Consider the following 16,503-nt stretch of genomic DNA (forward strand, 5'->3'; position numbering starts at 1 on the left):
TGAACAAAATCCTCCAGCCACCAAATTCTCTCCCCCTCCACCTGTACTCCACAGCAACCTGCAACTCCATAATGGAGTACTTCAATCACAAAATCCTTAAGATTCATCACCAACTCCATCAAAACCTGTCTGCTCCCTCCCCATCTGAATTTCCTTCTCCTTGTCACTTCTTCTCCAGTTTTGCTCCACCCACGACTGCTGAATTATCCAACCTCATACTCAAATCCAAGCCCACCACTTGCCAGCTCGATCCTCTCCCTTCATCCCTTGTTAAATCCTGCCTCCCTTCCCTGCTTCCTCTCATATCTGCCATTATCCACTCCTCACTCTCTTCTGGTATTGTCCCATCACTTTTCAAAACCGCTGCTGTTACCCCTACGCTGAAAAAACATGGTGCTGACCCCAACAACTTTGACAACCTCCGCCCCATCTCCAACCTTCCATTTATTTCGAAAATCCTTGAAAAAACTGTTGCTGCTCAACTCCACTCGCACTTGTCCCTCCACTCTCTCTATGAGCCCTTTCAGTCTGGTTTCCGCCCCCGCCACAGCACAGAAACTGCCCTAATCCGTATTGTAAATGATCTCCTCATAGCATCTGACTCCGGTTTAGTCTCCATCCTCATCCTCCTAGACTTGAGCGCCGCCTTCGACACAATCTCTCACCCAATCCTCCTCAATAGACTCTCCTCCATTGGTCTCACCCATACTCCCCTCAGTTGGTTCCATTCCTACCTCACTGGCCGCACTCAGTTTGTCCAGCTGAAATCCTTCACCTCAAAGCCCTCCCTAGTCACCACAGGTGTACCCTAGGGATCTGTCTTAGGTCCTCTTCTCTTCATCGTCTACCTCTTGCCTCTTGGTCATATCCTCCGCAAATTTAATATCCACTTCCACTGCTTTGCTGATGACACCCAACTCTACCTCTCCTGCAAACCAAACTCCATACTCCCACCTCCCTCCCTCACCTCTTGCCTTTCCGAACTCAAAACATGGTTCACAACAAACTTTCTTAAATTAAATGCCAATAAAACAGAATTCCTCCTTCTTGGCACCAAATCCACTTTATCCAAAGTAAACAATTTCTCTCTCAACATCGACAGCTCCTTATTGTCCCCCTGCCCCCAGGTCAAGAGTCTGGGTGTCATCCTGGATAGCATGCTTACCTTCCACTCACATATCAACTCCATCACCCGCACTGCTTATTTCCACCTCCGCAATATTACCAGACTCCGCCCTTCCCTCACCCCCCGCACCACTGCTATTCTCGTCCACAGTCTTGTCACATCCCGCCTTGACTACTGCGATGCTCTCCTCTTCGGCCTTCCTCAAAAGTCCCTCCATAAAATTCAGCTGGTTCAAAACGCCTCTGCTCGCATCATCACAAAAACATCTTCCCAGCAGCACATCACCCCCGTTCTCCAACAGCTACACTGGCTTCCTATTCAGCATCGCATCAGCTACAAACTGATCCTATATACATATATGGCCATTCACAACCTGGCTCCTCCTTACCTGTCCGACCTTCTCCAGGTGCACGTCCCCACTCGCTCCCTCAGATCCTCGTCCTCCCTCCGACTGTCAGTGCCCCCTGCCCATCTGAGCACCATGGGAGCCAGAGCCTTCAGTTGTGCTGCTCCCAAGCTTTGGAACAATCTACCTCCGGACCTCCAAAACTGCACACCTCTCTCCACTTTTAAGTCCCGTCTAAAAACACACCTGTTCAGGACTGCCTACAACACATAGCTTCTCCATTTCCTATGTTTTTATCCAAACCATTAACATCTGGCAATATCTACCATAAATATGTGCTAATACAATGAAATAACGGTTCAAAATGGAAAACAACAAAAAACGGACATGGATTTTTAGAGCTGCAATATAATAAAGTAGAGACTGGAACTTAACATAAACGCATAGTAAGAAACTGGAAATATAAACTGTAATGAATATATACAAAACAAATGTTCTACATTTATATAGCACTCATCAAGTCAATGAAGACCTCCCAAAGAGCTTTAAAATTTGGGAAACTTTTCCATTTTACACACTAACTAACCAATATTATAGTCAGCCGTGCAAGGCAACTTCCTGCTGTCGGGGGCATTAGGGATTCAGTGTCTTGCCCAAGGACACTTCGACATATAACACTGAGGAGTCGGGAATCAAACCTGACCAGACCTCTTGATCCCAAGACGAGCGCTTTACAATGCTGCCCCAAAACAAGTCTTGCTCTCTGTTTTCCATATATTGTCAGCTATTTTTCACCATGACCAAGCGTTTCATAAGCCTGAAGCAATTCCTGGAGACAGAGACACACGTCATACATGATCCATTGTTATGCCAATTAATTGCCCTTTTGACAATCAAAACTAATAAATTCAAATGTTATTTTAATTGGTTGCAGATAACAAAAACATATTTACAAATGTAATACTTAATATGCTCTGACTGTGTCATTTCTTTCCTGTGATTGGTCCTTTGCCACACGTTGATGCATGTGTGATACTTTTGTGGGAATTTGCTGTCTCCTTTTGGGAACTACTTTGATTCAATATATTTTTTTATGGTACTCCAAAGCCTTTCTTCCCTTCTTTCACTTATGGTAATTCAAATAGCGCTTGTAAAATGGGTGCAGTGGCGTCTCCATGGTAATAAGAGGGTTAAAGCCCCGACGTGTAATATTTGACCACTCGACGGCACTGTGTTGTCTGCACGAGCGAGGGCCAGTGATGCACTGCAGAAGAGGGCAGCAAGATGCCGGAAGAACATGGCGTAGATTCAAGAAGGGATATTACAGTGAAAAATACAAATTTCTTGACCGATCATTTTTATTTAAAAAAATCATAACATTGGTATGATCGTTCATGTATTTTAGCCCAGTGTTCATATCAATATTTTTATTTTACTGATTGAGAGTTTTTGTACCACTAGGGGGCACTAAATATTACACACTGGCTTTTTATTAGGTTCTAAAAATGAACTGTATATTCCCATTACTATTTTCACAACTTAGTCTGGAACTATAAGTTCCAGACGATTAGACTGTCACAAAAAATTTCAATAAAAGGTTGACAATGAATTCCATCATTCCATATTGTCACTAAACGTGTTTTTACAACTGAAATAAATAAAAAGGATGTTTACAGAACGTCATACCTTAACTCAAAACTGGCAAGGTTCATTCCTTAAATGCTTGAATTCCAATGTTGTGTTTTCAAGGTGAGGAAAATACTTGAATTTTGGGTAAAGTGCTTGAAAATGCTAGAAATTGTTGCCGTTGCCATATTTCTTGGCAGTCTGACTCTATTAACCGCGCAATAAATGAAGAAAAAGAAAACAGTGTATGAAAATTATGCCAACACACCTGCTCAGGTGGCTTGTCATGTGAAGCGTCACCACTCCTTAAAAATAAACATTTCATGAAATAATATGCTCAGGAGGTAAAGTGCTCGTCTTGGGATCGAGTGGTCGCAGGTTCAATTCCCGGCTCCTCCGTGTTGTATGTTGAACTGTCCTTGTGCAAGAGACTGAATCCCTAAGGCCCCCGATGAGCAGATAGTTGCCTTGCATGGCTGACGCTATCGGTTAGTTAGTTTGTGTAAAAAGGAAAGTGTGACGCACATTGCAAAGCGCTTTGGGAGGTCTTCATTGACTTGAAAAGGTCTATATAAACGCAGACCATTTACATTTACATTTTGGAAGATGAGCTTTCATCCTTGGTAAAAAGTGGCCCTAAAAAGTGATTCAACCATTTTCTCAACAACATCAAGCTTCCAAATTCCACTTTCAATTTAAATAAAATTGCTCACCTCTTCTTTACACTTTACACCAATCATACTGAATGGATGCAGGAGATATTAAATAATAAAAATGTCAACGTTCTTGGTGCACTGGAGATACAGTATAGAATGTTACACACAAACTAGCAAGAGGAAGCGGATTTCTTCTTCAGGGTGGATGCTGGGTGACCTCTGACAGCGCCACATGCTGGTAGCGGCGGAAAGAAGTGCTACAGTACTGTCCTGTACTCTGAAAAAGGCGCACACAATGCTAAATTTTAAATTACAGCAATGTGCGGATATTTTTCGACATGCAGGAAAAAAATGTTCCTATCTCCCGTTTTTTCGTGAGTCGAATGGTCGTAAGTAGGGGAGATTCTGTATTTACAATTATATTTTGACCAATTTAGACACAGAGCCTCTGAAAAACATGCAAGCAATATAAATCAGTAAAACAAAAAGCAAAAGTTCAGCAGTCTCTAGGATTAAAAGTTTGAATCTACTCTGCTTTGGAGCAATCAATATCACTAAAATAAGTGCAAATTTGGCTCTTTTTTCTGCTTTTACACATTCTTATACATTCTTTCTTTTTTGTCTTCAGTATTGAACTCAATTATTACCTAACACCTATAGAGCCTTTTCCGTGTTTGTGGTCAAGTGTGACATAGCCAAGCTGTGCGTGCACTGTTGAAGCAGAATGGCAGAATTCATGTCAAGATATAGCAGCCCATTGACACAAAAAGATCATAGATAGGAACTGCTCAAAATAGCACAAAGTATGTGCTAGGAGCAAAATAGCAGCTTTATTTTAGTCATCAATGTAAACAACAACAACAAAAATGTTCCACTTATCTCTGCTGGATTTCTTCCTTTGAAGGTACTGGAAACATTTAAATATTTGCCTTGAAAGTGCTTAAAAAATGCTTGAATTTGGCCATGAAAAAGGTGTATAACCCTGCAAGTGTGGCACAACAAGGGTTGCTGACTAGTTAAAATGTTATATTTTGGGATTTATATGTTGTTTTGTAAAGCAAAAAAGTGAAGTACCAGTATATCACCACTAAATGGCATAGTCTCACAGGTCAGAGAAGGGTGCTTGGGCCAAGTCTCACCGGACCTCACGTGATTTAATGAGACTTGTTCAATAAATCACTCATAATGTCAACAAGTAATTGGGGTCGTGTGACACTGACATTTACCATCTATTTTGCTGGTGCGATGTTTATACTGGTAACACACTTTCTGTGGGGAGGATAATATGTGAAAATATGTTTGTAAAGGTTGTTTGTGATGTCTGTAAAGTTTACAAAAAGTGAAATAGTACAGGTGAGTCGTCCGTTGGCAAGAGCAACACAAAAGAGTTCAATCTTTGTCTCATCAGACCAGAGAATTTTGTTTCTCATGGTCTGAGAGTCATTCAGGTGCTTTTTGGCAAATTCCAGACGGGCTTCCATGTTCCTTTTACTAAGGAGTGGCTTTCGTCTGGCCACTCTACCATAGAGGCCTGATTGGTGGATTGCTGCAGGGATGGTTGTCCTTCTGGAAGGCTCTCCTCTCTCCACAGAGGGACGCTGGAGCTCTGACAGATTGACCATCGGGTTCTTGGTCACCTCCCTGACTAAGGCCCTTCTTCCTCGATCGCTCAGTTTAGAAGGCCGGCCAGCTCTAGGAAGAGTCCTGGTGGTTCCAAATGTTTTCCATTTACGAATAATGGAGGCCACTGGGACCTTCAAAGCAGCAGAAATTTTTCTGTATCCTTCCCCGGATTTGTGCCTCAAGACAATCCTGTCTTGCAGGTCTACAGACAGTTCTTTTGACTTCATGCTTGGTGTTTGTGCTATGACATGCACACTCAACTGTGGGACCTTATATAGACAGGTGTGTGCCTTTCCAAATCATGTCCAATCAACTGAATTTACTGCAGGTGGACTCTAATTAAGCTGTAGAAAGATAATAATAATAATAATAATTTCCTTTGTATTGTCATTCTTTGTAACAATGTACATAGAACGAAATGTCGATACACCTGACCCGTTGTAGCGAGTCGGTGCAGCCGCAGCCAGAGGGCGCCGCCATAGAGGTCGGTGGTTCGCGCCCCGGCCGAGTCATTCCTAAGACTTAAAAAGTGGTCGGCGGCGCCCTCTGTTGGCTGCGGCTGCATCGGCTCGCTACAACGGGTCAGGTGCAATCGACATTTCGTTCTGTGTACATTGTTACACAGAATGACAATACAAGGAAATTATTATTATTATTATTATTATTATACCAATTAGGTATGTCTCGGTCGAGGCGCGAACCAGCCACCTCCCAGTCTCAAAGAGCTCAAGGACGATCAGTGGAAAAAAGATGCACCTGAGCTCAATTTTGAGCTTCATGGCAAAGGCTGTGAATTATTATGTAAATGTGATTTCTTAGTTTTCTATTTTTAATAAATTCAAAAAAAGTAAAAAAAAAAAACTTTTTCACAGTGTCATAATGGAGTATTTTGTGTAGAATTTTGAGATAAGAGATTAAATTAATACAATTTGGAATGAGGAAATTAATAAAATGTGGAAAAAGGGAAGCGCTGTGAATACGTTCCATTTGCACTGTGTATATATATATATATATATATGTATGTATATATATATCTATGTATATGTTTGTCGGGGCGGCAGTAGCTCAGGAGGTAGAGCGATCGTTTTAGGATTGAGGGATCGCAGTTTGAATCCCGGCTTGTCCGTGTTACATGCCGAAGTGTCCTTGGGTAAGACACTGAACCCCCAATAAGCAGGTTAGCGCCTTACATGGCTTCACAGATCACAGCCGCTATTAGGAAATGTGAAGCACAATGTAAAGCGCTTTGGGAAGTCATTGACTTGAAAAGCGCCATATAAATGCAGATCATTTCATTTCATTTAAAAACATGCATTTCAGGTGAATTGGCCGGTCCAAATTGTCCCTAGGTGTGAATGAGCGAATGAGTTGTCTGTCCCTGTGTGCCCTGCGATTGGCTGGCAACCAGTTCAGGGTGTCCCCTGCCCACTGCCCGAAGATGACTGGGATGGGCTCCAGCCCCCCCGCGACCCTAATGAGGATAAACGGTACGGCTAATAAGATGAGATATATATATATATATATATATATATATATGTACCTTCTTCAGGAGACCGGAGAGTAGTGCATTACAGTTATCGAAACGGGAGGTAATTATAATCTCGCATCTGACTGAGATAGCATAGGGTGAATTTTAGCAATGTTGCAAAGATGGAAAAAAGCTGTACTAGTTATATTCTTAACGTGTGTTTGAAAGGAAAGATTGGGGTCAAATAGGACACCTAAATTTGTGCCTTAGTCACTCTGGGTGATATTACATTTGTCAATGTTCAGAGCAGTTTTTGAGGAGAAAAAGTCCGGGAATGGACCAATAACTAACATTTCGGTCTTTTCAGAGTTAAGGCGCAAGAAGTTGAATGACAGCCATTCTTTTATCTCAGTGAGGCAGGCCTCCACATTTCCAAGGTTTAGTGTGGCAGATTCCTCCATAGAAAGATATAGTTGAATGTCATCTGTGTAGCAATGGAAACTGATATAGTTGTGAATAATATCACCTAATGGAAGCATGTAAATGCAATTTCATTTTTTTTTATATATAAAAGATAAAATATACGCAAATAACCCACACCAAACAAAGTAAACAACAACAAAAATAAATTGTGCACACTATAAAAAGGTAAACATTGCACACCCAAAAAAATCCACATACTTTTAAGGCTGTAAACATGACATGTCTGCAATTAGTGCAATATACAATTTACCATGTGCTACTGCAGCATGTTCATCAGTGCAAGATATGTATTCAAGTATCAATTCAAACCCACCATTCCTGCTAACTTATTAACACTGCTGCTACAACTATTTATTACCCTTGTTATAAAATTTCACCTATTAAAGTTGTCATAAATAATGCAGTTTTGGGGTTGGACACTATTAGACATTTTTAGCTAGAGTCACAGTATTATTTCTGTGTGCCTTTGCGAACTTTTTTTCGTACGGTGTGAAGGGCGCAAATGCCGCTTTGATGAAAGTTTGTTCACCGCCCAGTCCACTTGTAGATGTACCTTCTTCATCTTTTACTTGTAATCCTTTTCAACATGCCATGTATTTTAATATGTTAACTTTTAAGTCCTTTGGACCTAGAGACTACGCAAAAGCAAATTTTGCAACAGGCATTTTCTTCTGTTCCACGTCCGCTTCGTCAAAACCAAATTACGTCCAAACAAGTTGTGTACTGCCCTTCTTCGGTGCAAGCTTTGTTTCCTTCTTGTTTTTTGACTCTGGGACTATGTTTACGGAGTCCGCCATGACACTCAATGAGCTTAGATGGTGGGTGTCGCATAGTGTGGTGCTTGCAAACTTTGAATCGCGTTTATTGGCTTGTGCCATGATTAAAACTTGTCTCTGATTGGTCAGCGCTTTTAAAACTCGAACAGTAACAATTCTGATTGGCCAAAACTCCATCACTCACTAAAAAATCTTTAAAAAACTGCAGTGCTTTGCGGTTTCACAACCACATTACGTCACATTGCGATGTCGATTCGATTTTGGTTAATCGTGCAGCCCTAACGTGTTGTGTACAAACATTCAAACTTCTGACTTCAACTTCGGACTGACGCTCCCCCCAGATCTTTCCACCGCCCACTTTGGGAACCACTGCTGTAGGGGGTCTAGGTTGTCTGGGATGCTGCTCTTGATATGGAGTAGAACTACTTTCTCAAAGTACTTTATAATAATTGGAGTGAGTGGTACCGATCTGTAGTCGTTTAATCAGTTGGGTGGGGTCTTCTCAGGGAGGGGGACAATGGTTATGGTCTTAAAACAGGAGGGAACTGTGCTTTGGTTGAGAGAAAGGTTGAAGACAGAGTTTAAAACATTTGCGAGCTCGTTGGCACATCCTCTGAGAGCACGGCCAGGGATGTTGTCTGGTCCTGCTGCTTTGTGGGGGTTGATTTTCTTCAGGACTTTGTGTACATGACCTGACGAGACTATTAGTGGTGGTGAGAGGGGTCTACCTGAGAATTTATCCAGGGCTTTTGGTTTTAAAAGTTCCTAACTCGTATGCTGGTTACGATGTTATCAAGACAAGTGCTAATGTACCCAGTCACATACTCAGCATAGTCTTGTATAGTAACAGAAAAGACTTCCAGAGTGGCTGCAGCTTGGACCCATTGATCAGTACTGCACTTTTGGCATTTGCACACAGCTAGGATGGACCCTGCACAATAAAAAAAAAAACAAGCAGAAATATTTGTGTTGTTTTAATGCAACTGGCAAACAATAGTAGTTGTTCAAAGAACAAATTTTTGGATAGTATTTCTGTGATTTTGGCCCTTCCGCAATGAATATGTATGTTTTGGGTTTAAAATTGTGTAACCTTTGCTAAGCTTCGCAATTGGAGTTTTTTTTGAATGTCCAACTAGAGTAAAGTCATGCAGATAGCTTGTTTCACAAACAGCTTTATTTTGACAGGTTCAAGCATTTGTTTAACAAATAAAAGTACTGTGTAAACATTTATTTTTACAAATAATTACTGTATTGTTTAATAAGCGGGAGACTGTTTAGCCATTCAGAATGCAGAACACAATGCAAAACCGTGAAGTGGAGAAAGCGAGGGATTATCATATCATTGGCCGAAGTAAAACCCGTATCTGTCTCACGGGTTGCATGTTTTGACATGTGACGAGAGACGTCAGGGCTTTGACGTTAATGTTAAAGTGGAGGAGACACGGAAGATCTGAGGCAGCATGTTACTTAACTGGTAGAACATTTCCTCGGAAATACTCTGTCAAAAGAAAGACACGTAAAAAATCAGTCAGTAGGCAGTGTTAGGAATAACGCCATTGTGTAACAGCGCTGTTTTTCTGTAATAGTGTAATCTAACTCATCATTTTCATCACCGTTACCATAACTGATGGTCCAAAGCAGTGCGTTACAGATGCTCCCCTACTTACGAACATTCGAGTTGCGAAAAATGGTAGATACGAAACAGATTTTTGGGATGTCGAAAAATATCCGGATATTGCTGTAAGTTACATTTTGTATTGGGCACCTTTTTCCGAGTACAGGACAGTACTGTAGTGCTCCTTTCCGCCAGCATCCACCCCGAAAAGGCTCAAAGGGCAGTATCTCTGTTTGGAGCATCATTTGATCTTTCTCTTACCCTGATTTTTCTTCAGGCGTCTCAAACTCATGCCCCTCAGGATGATGGTTTGAAGCCCCCGCCTTGCTATGAAAGTTAAAGGAACTGTGTCTATATTTTCCCACTACATGTCGCTGTATTCTGTCGTACTACTGAAAAGGAATGCTAAAAGCACAACGGAAGAACGAAATCCAGCTTCCTCTTTCTAATTTGTGTGTAAACATACTATACTGCGTGCTCCAGCGTGCTAAGAACTTTGATATTTTTACTGTTTATTATCTCGTGCATCCGTTCAATACAGTTGGTGTAAAGTGTAAAGAAGAGGCGAGCCGTTTCGTTTGAAGTGTAAGGGGAATAAGAAAGCTTTATGCGGTTGAGAAAATGGTTGGATCGCTTTTTTTTGGCCACTTTCTACCACGGAGGAGGAAGTCGTCTAACTTGTGAAGCTCATCTTCAAAGTAAGTTTAACTTAACTTTATTTATCTGTATAGAGCATATTTTATGAAATGTTTATTTTTTAGTACAAAACAATATAGGTTACTTATACAAGCCTTAAATATACTTATACACATGCCGACTGACTTACAAACGAGTTAGGTTCCGGACGATTGTAAGTTGAATTTAGTGCTATATTTTGTACTAAAAAGTAAACATTTAATGAAATAATATGCTCATAAGATAAATAAAGTGAGGTTTTACCTACTTTTCAAGTGTTTCGGAGTATTTTTTTCATGAAGGAGGAGTAATCCATTACCCACACCAAACAATACGCTACATTGGCGACAGCAGCGGGATTACAAGCAGGTGAAGGAGAGACGTTTACATAAGAATTAGGAATAGAAAGCTGATTTTTTCACTTCTGGGATGGGACCTCAAACAACGCCACACGCCGGCAGCGGTGGAAAGAAGCACGACAGTAATGTCCTGTACTCAGAAAAAGGTGCACACAATACAAAATCAAATTTCCAGCAATGTCCGGACATTTTTCGACATCCCGAGAAAGATAATCGCATCTGCCAGAATCCCTAAATCAAATGTACGTTAAGTCAGGGGGCGTCTGTATATACCTTAAACATATAATCCAGACAAAATATAGCACTGGAGCAACTTACAAATTCAACTCACGAACGATTGTCCGGGACCTATCTCGTTCGTAAGTAAGGCAGCGTCTGTACTTGAATAATGTGCTTTTCCGCTCTCAAAGTTTTTTATGTCACTTCCTTTCAGATCATGTCACAATTAAAAATAGCCGTTCCGAATATAGTATTTACTAATGCACTGAAAAAAAGGCGAATGAGGGCTGAGTCGCGAAAAAATCCCTATATTTTGACAGAATTTGAATCATCTTATAAACTCTGAAGTAAACGAAGGGATTGGCTCAAACACCAATCAACAGCTGGTTTCCCCCCCGAGACGCCTTTTTTCTTTTGTGATTAGTGATTATACATTTTTTAATATTCTGTACAGTTGATTGTAAATTTGTTGAACATAAATATGACAAAATTGTTTTGTATGTTACATTTTTTTAATCTAGATTTATATTTATATTTTGGCAGCTGGGTGGTTATCACGCAGCCACACAGTGCAGAAGTTCAGGGTTCAAGGTCAACAACAGCAGCCTCCCCATGTGGAGTTTGCATGTTCTCCCCCGTGCCTGCGTGGGTTTCCTGTGAGTTGTCTGTCTGTGCACTGTAACTGGCTGACAACCAGTTCAGGGTGTCCCCTGCCCACTGCCTGAGGATTGAATAATAAGGAAAAATACATTAACTATGATACAAATGCTCGTCTGAAAAAAAACATTATAGGTAAAGAAACATGCATTTATTTCACATAACATGTGCTGGACATCATTGTCAGCCTTCTTGCTGCTATGGTTACCTCCAAAAAGCTGTCCCTCTTGTCCGTTTTTTTTTATTTCTTGCTTTTTTCCCTTTTATTTTTTTAATAGTTTTCATTTTCATTTTTTTTCTTTTTCCCCTTTTGTCTTTTCTCTTGTCTTGCTTTTTTCTATTCTTTTCTTTCTTCTTTCTCACATATTTCTCTTTTTCCTTTTTTGTTCTCTTTGTCTTGCTTTTATCTCTTTTCCTTTTCTCAATTTTTTTCTTTTTCTTTCTTTTGTCCTTTTTTTCTCCTTTCTTTGCAAAAGGCTAGACAAGAAAATGAGGACAAATTGTTGCTTTTTTGTCATTTTCCGTCTCCATACTTTATAGTCTTCCTTTTTCTTTTTAAGCGCTCGATTTTGGTTGCACAATACAGCGACATCTAGCAGTCAAAAACCACACACTGTCCCCCTCTCATGTAAGTGCAGCTCACACAAAATATGGATTGATTTAATACTGATAAATTAATTTCCATATCAAATTTCAATGTTTTTGATTTTTACATCTTATTCTGTGAGGGACACTTTGAAAAAAAGCTATTTGAGAACCGTGGAATATTTCTATCAGAGATTTTTCCTGTTTTCCCAAATTCAACTAGACTCAAGATTCGCAGCCCCAAACTCAATTGTGTTTGAGACCCCTGCTCTACATGCTCAAAATGGCCACTTGAACCAGCTTTATTGCGCAGACTTGAGCTCTATTCTGAGCAACAACTAGCTCTAGTGGTAAATTATTTCACACGTCTCTTTAAAAATGTTGTCAGGCAAATTCAAGACTTAAAATTCTGTTCATACTTGCTTGGAAACTGAAGTTAAAAACAGCAGGGATGAGTCTCTGCACATGTGTTTGGTGTTAAAAAAAAAAAAAAAAAAAAATATATATATATATATATATATATATATATATATATATATATATATATATATAATAGATAGATACATCTTACCCTTGGTACAAGAAACTGTACTGTGCGTGATATGCCACCGTCCCATAAGGCCATCTCCATCATGAAACCTGCCGTGCAAAAAAACAAAACAAAAAATGACAATAAGAAGGAGCCTCACCTGTATAATCCACTAGGACACAGAAAACGTTTACAGCATCTATATAGTTAGTTACACATTACTAGATTGATATGTCTTTGAAAGAGATTCTAAAGCAATTTCCTAAATCATAGCGTTTTTCCTTCACACAGACAACTTTTTCCACCTCATTAAGCCCTGTAAAAGTGGATCATTGATCTCATGGCAGCGAATGAGTTTAATGTTCAAAGATGCAAGAAACTGTTTACAAGTATTTTTCCCCACAAAACTGATAAGTTGTGTAAATTTAAGGGTAAAAAATGTTGAAAAAGTTATTTGAGGTTATAATACACTGCAAAATGTTTTTTCGAATAAAGTGATATTTTATATTCGGATGTTTGCTTCCTTGTCGGTTTACAGGTTTTTTTCGTAGACGTATGGTCCCCTGATTATCTTCAAACACTGTTGTTGGCTTAATATTGTGGCCCATGTTCTTCAATAATGGAGTCAAGTAAAGCGTATTTTCTATTTTTGCTGCTAGCGTAACATACTTTGCTTCACATGTTGACAGTGCAACTGTCTTTTTCCTTTTTATTTTCCATTAAACATTTGCACCTCGCTGGTTCTAACTAAATCAGAAACAACTTTTCGTTCAGAAAAAAAGTTTAAGGTCACGAGGATTGGATTGATGTACATTTTTAAGCAAACACATCATCTTCATGGCCAGATTCAAGCACTTTTAAAGGACTTTCAAGGTTAATGTTTCAATGTTTCCAGTACTTTCAAAGAAAAAAAAAATTCTGTGGCGATCAAAATAACTTATTTTGTTGTCGTTGACTTTAATAAATAAAATTAAGTCGCTATCTTGCTGCTAAAACATACTTTGTCCTAATTTGAACTGTTCCTTTTCGAACATATTATGCAACATTATTTGTTGTTGAGTTATTGTTTTTGTTCTGTTTTTTATTTTGATGTCTTATTTTAATTGAAATATTTTGCCTGTTTTTTAGAGGATCTGTGTCCAAATTTGTCAAAATAGAATTGTAAATAGTTTTTTTTGCATTTAATCAATTATTTATTGCACTGAAGAGTTAATATTTGTAATTTATATTTTATTGCTTTGTATTTTCAGGGACTTTGCGTTGTTCTACTTTACATTTGTTCAGTGTAAAAAGCTAAAATTGTTTTGAATTTTACAAAAACATTTTCGTATATAATGGAAAAAGAAAAGGGGAAAGAAATAATTGTCTTCGATATAAAGATTTAAACAATAACATGTATTTTTAATTGTTTGTTTGGTCTGTTACTTGTTAGGTGTTTGCATCTTAATAAACTACTAAATTAAGTCTGTCACCACCAAAGGCAATATCCTAATGGCTACTTCATTGCTACGTACAGTGGTAAAAGGAATATATTTTAAGAAAAATATGGGCGCAGAATAGTACACCAGTATAATTGTCACATAGCAGAATTTTATTGAGGTTAATTTCAAGTATGTTTATGCCTAACATAATCGGGTCCTTAGAAAAGTATTTTTTAAGATAACAATATAAATTATTTCACATTATTGTATGAATTGTATGTACAGTTTCATTCTTTTGGTAACATATTTTGTTTGTCAAAATAAAAAATAAGCATTTTGGGGGGGGGGGGGGGGGGGATATATATACATAAGAAAAATCAAATGAGGCATTTTAATGCAAATTACACCAGAATTAGAGTGTAGAGGGTCTAACTCAGAGGTCAAGAACCTTTTTGAGCCAAGTAAACATAAAAGTAAATCATATATATATATATATATATATATATATATATATATATATATATATATCTCATCTCATCAGCTGCACCGCTTATCCTCAGTAGGGTCGCGGGGGTGCTGGAGCCCATCCCAGCAATCATCGGGCAGTGGGCAGGGGACACCCTGAACTGGTTGCCAGCCAATCGCAGGGCACAGGGACAGACAACTCACTCGCTCATTCACACCTAGGGACAATTTGGACCGGCCAATTCACCTGAAATGCATGTTTTTGGAATGTGGGAGGAAACCGGAGTGCCCGGAGGAAACCCACGCAAGCACGGGGAGAACATACAAAGGAAGTCTGGAGCTGGATTTGAACCCACGCAGGAGGTTCCCATGACATGAACTGTGCCGCACATGCGCTAACCACTGCGCCGCCGTGCTGCCCTATATATATATATATATATATATATATATATATATGTATATATATCCATATACAGTGACTTGCGAAACTATTTGGCCCCTTTGAACTTTTGCCACATTTCATACTTCAAACATAGCGATATAAAACAAATTTCTTGTGAAGCATCAATACAAATCGGGACACACTCATGAAGTGGAGCACACTTTATAGGATATTTTAAACTTTTTGAACAAATAAAAAAAAAAGCGGATGTGCAAAATTATTCGGCCCCTTTACTTTCAGTGCAGCAAACTCTGTCCAGAAGTTCAGTGAGGATCTCTGAACGATTCAATGTTGATCTAAATGGCTAACGATGATAAATGGAATCCACCTGTATGTCATCAAGTCTCTGTATAAATGCACCTGCACTGTGATAGTCTCAGAGGTCTGTTTAAAGCGCAGAGAGCATCATGAAGAACGAGGAACACACCAGCCAGGTCCGAGATATTGTTGTGGAAAAGTTTAAAGCTGGATTTGGTTACAAGGAGCACTGTGCAAGCAATAATATCAAAATGGAAGGAGTATCAGACCATGCGTATGCGTGTGTGTGTGTATACGTATGTATGCGTGTGTGTGTGTGTATACGTATATCTACCAAGATCGAGCCAACCCCCTGAGCTTTCAGCTCATACAAGGAGAAAACTGATCAGAGATGCAGCCAAGAGGCCCATGATCACTCTGGATGAACTGCAGAGGTCTACAGCTGAGGTGGGAGAATTAGTTGTATACTGCACAAATCTGGCCTTTATGGAAGAGTGGCAAGAAGGAAGCCGTTTCTCAAAGATACAGTGGGACCTCGCTACTTCGCGGTTCCACGTTTGCGGGTCTAAAAAAAAAATAATAATAAAATAAAATAATTTTATTTTTAATTTTTTTTAAGCATTTTTGAAGGGGCGTTGCTACTTCGCGGATTTTCACTTTTCGCGGGTGGTTTTGGTCCCCATTAACCGCTATAACCGAGGGATTACTGTATCCATAAAAAGTGTCGTTTAAAGTTTGCCACAAGCCACCTGGGAGACACACCAAACATGTGGAAGATGGTGCGACCAAAATCCAACTTTTTGGCAAAAATGCAAGACATTATGTTTGGCGTAAAAGCAGCACAGCTCATCACCCTCAACACACCATCCCCACAGTCAAACGTGGCAGCATTGTGGTTTGGGCCTACTTTTCTTCATCAGGGACAGGGAAGATGGTTAAAATTGATGGAAAGATGGATGGAGCCAAATACAGGACCATTCTGGAAGAAAACCTGATGGAGTCCGCAAAAGACCTGATATGGGACAGAGATTTGTCTTCCAACAAGACAATGGTCCTAAACATAAAGCAAAAGCTACAATGGAATGTTTTACCGAAAAACATATCAAGGTGTTAGAATGGCCAAGTCAAAGCCCAGACCTGAATCAGATTGAGTATCTGTGGAAAGAAGTGAAAA

The 16,503-nt window shown here is 39.6% G+C and overlaps 1 protein-coding gene across 5 annotated transcripts in view; it reads right to left on the reverse strand.

Annotated features, from left to right (window-relative positions):
- Positions 1 to 9,258: 9,258 nt before the first annotated feature.
- ferry3 (FERRY endosomal RAB5 effector complex subunit 3) overlaps positions 9,259 to 16,503 on the reverse strand; it is a 44,018-nt gene continuing 36,773 nt past the window's right edge. For all 5 annotated transcript variants that reach the window (XM_088341091.1, XM_088341090.1, XM_088341089.1 and 2 more), the window contains 2 exons: positions 12,786 to 12,853; positions 9,259 to 9,602 (listed from right to left, as the gene is read on the reverse strand). In XM_088341091.1, coding sequence (XP_088197217.1) covers positions 9,510 to 9,602; positions 12,786 to 12,853 — 161 coding nt within the window. In that variant the 3' untranslated portion in view covers positions 9,259 to 9,509. The remainder of the gene's footprint in view (positions 9,603 to 12,785; positions 12,854 to 16,503) is intronic.

Source organism: Urocampus carinirostris, chromosome 7, assembly GCF_059441175.1.
Source record: "Urocampus carinirostris isolate Australia breed hairy pipefish chromosome 7, RoL_Ucar_1.0, whole genome shotgun sequence".
NCBI classification, from domain to species: Eukaryota; Metazoa; Chordata; class Actinopteri; order Syngnathiformes; family Syngnathidae; genus Urocampus; species Urocampus carinirostris.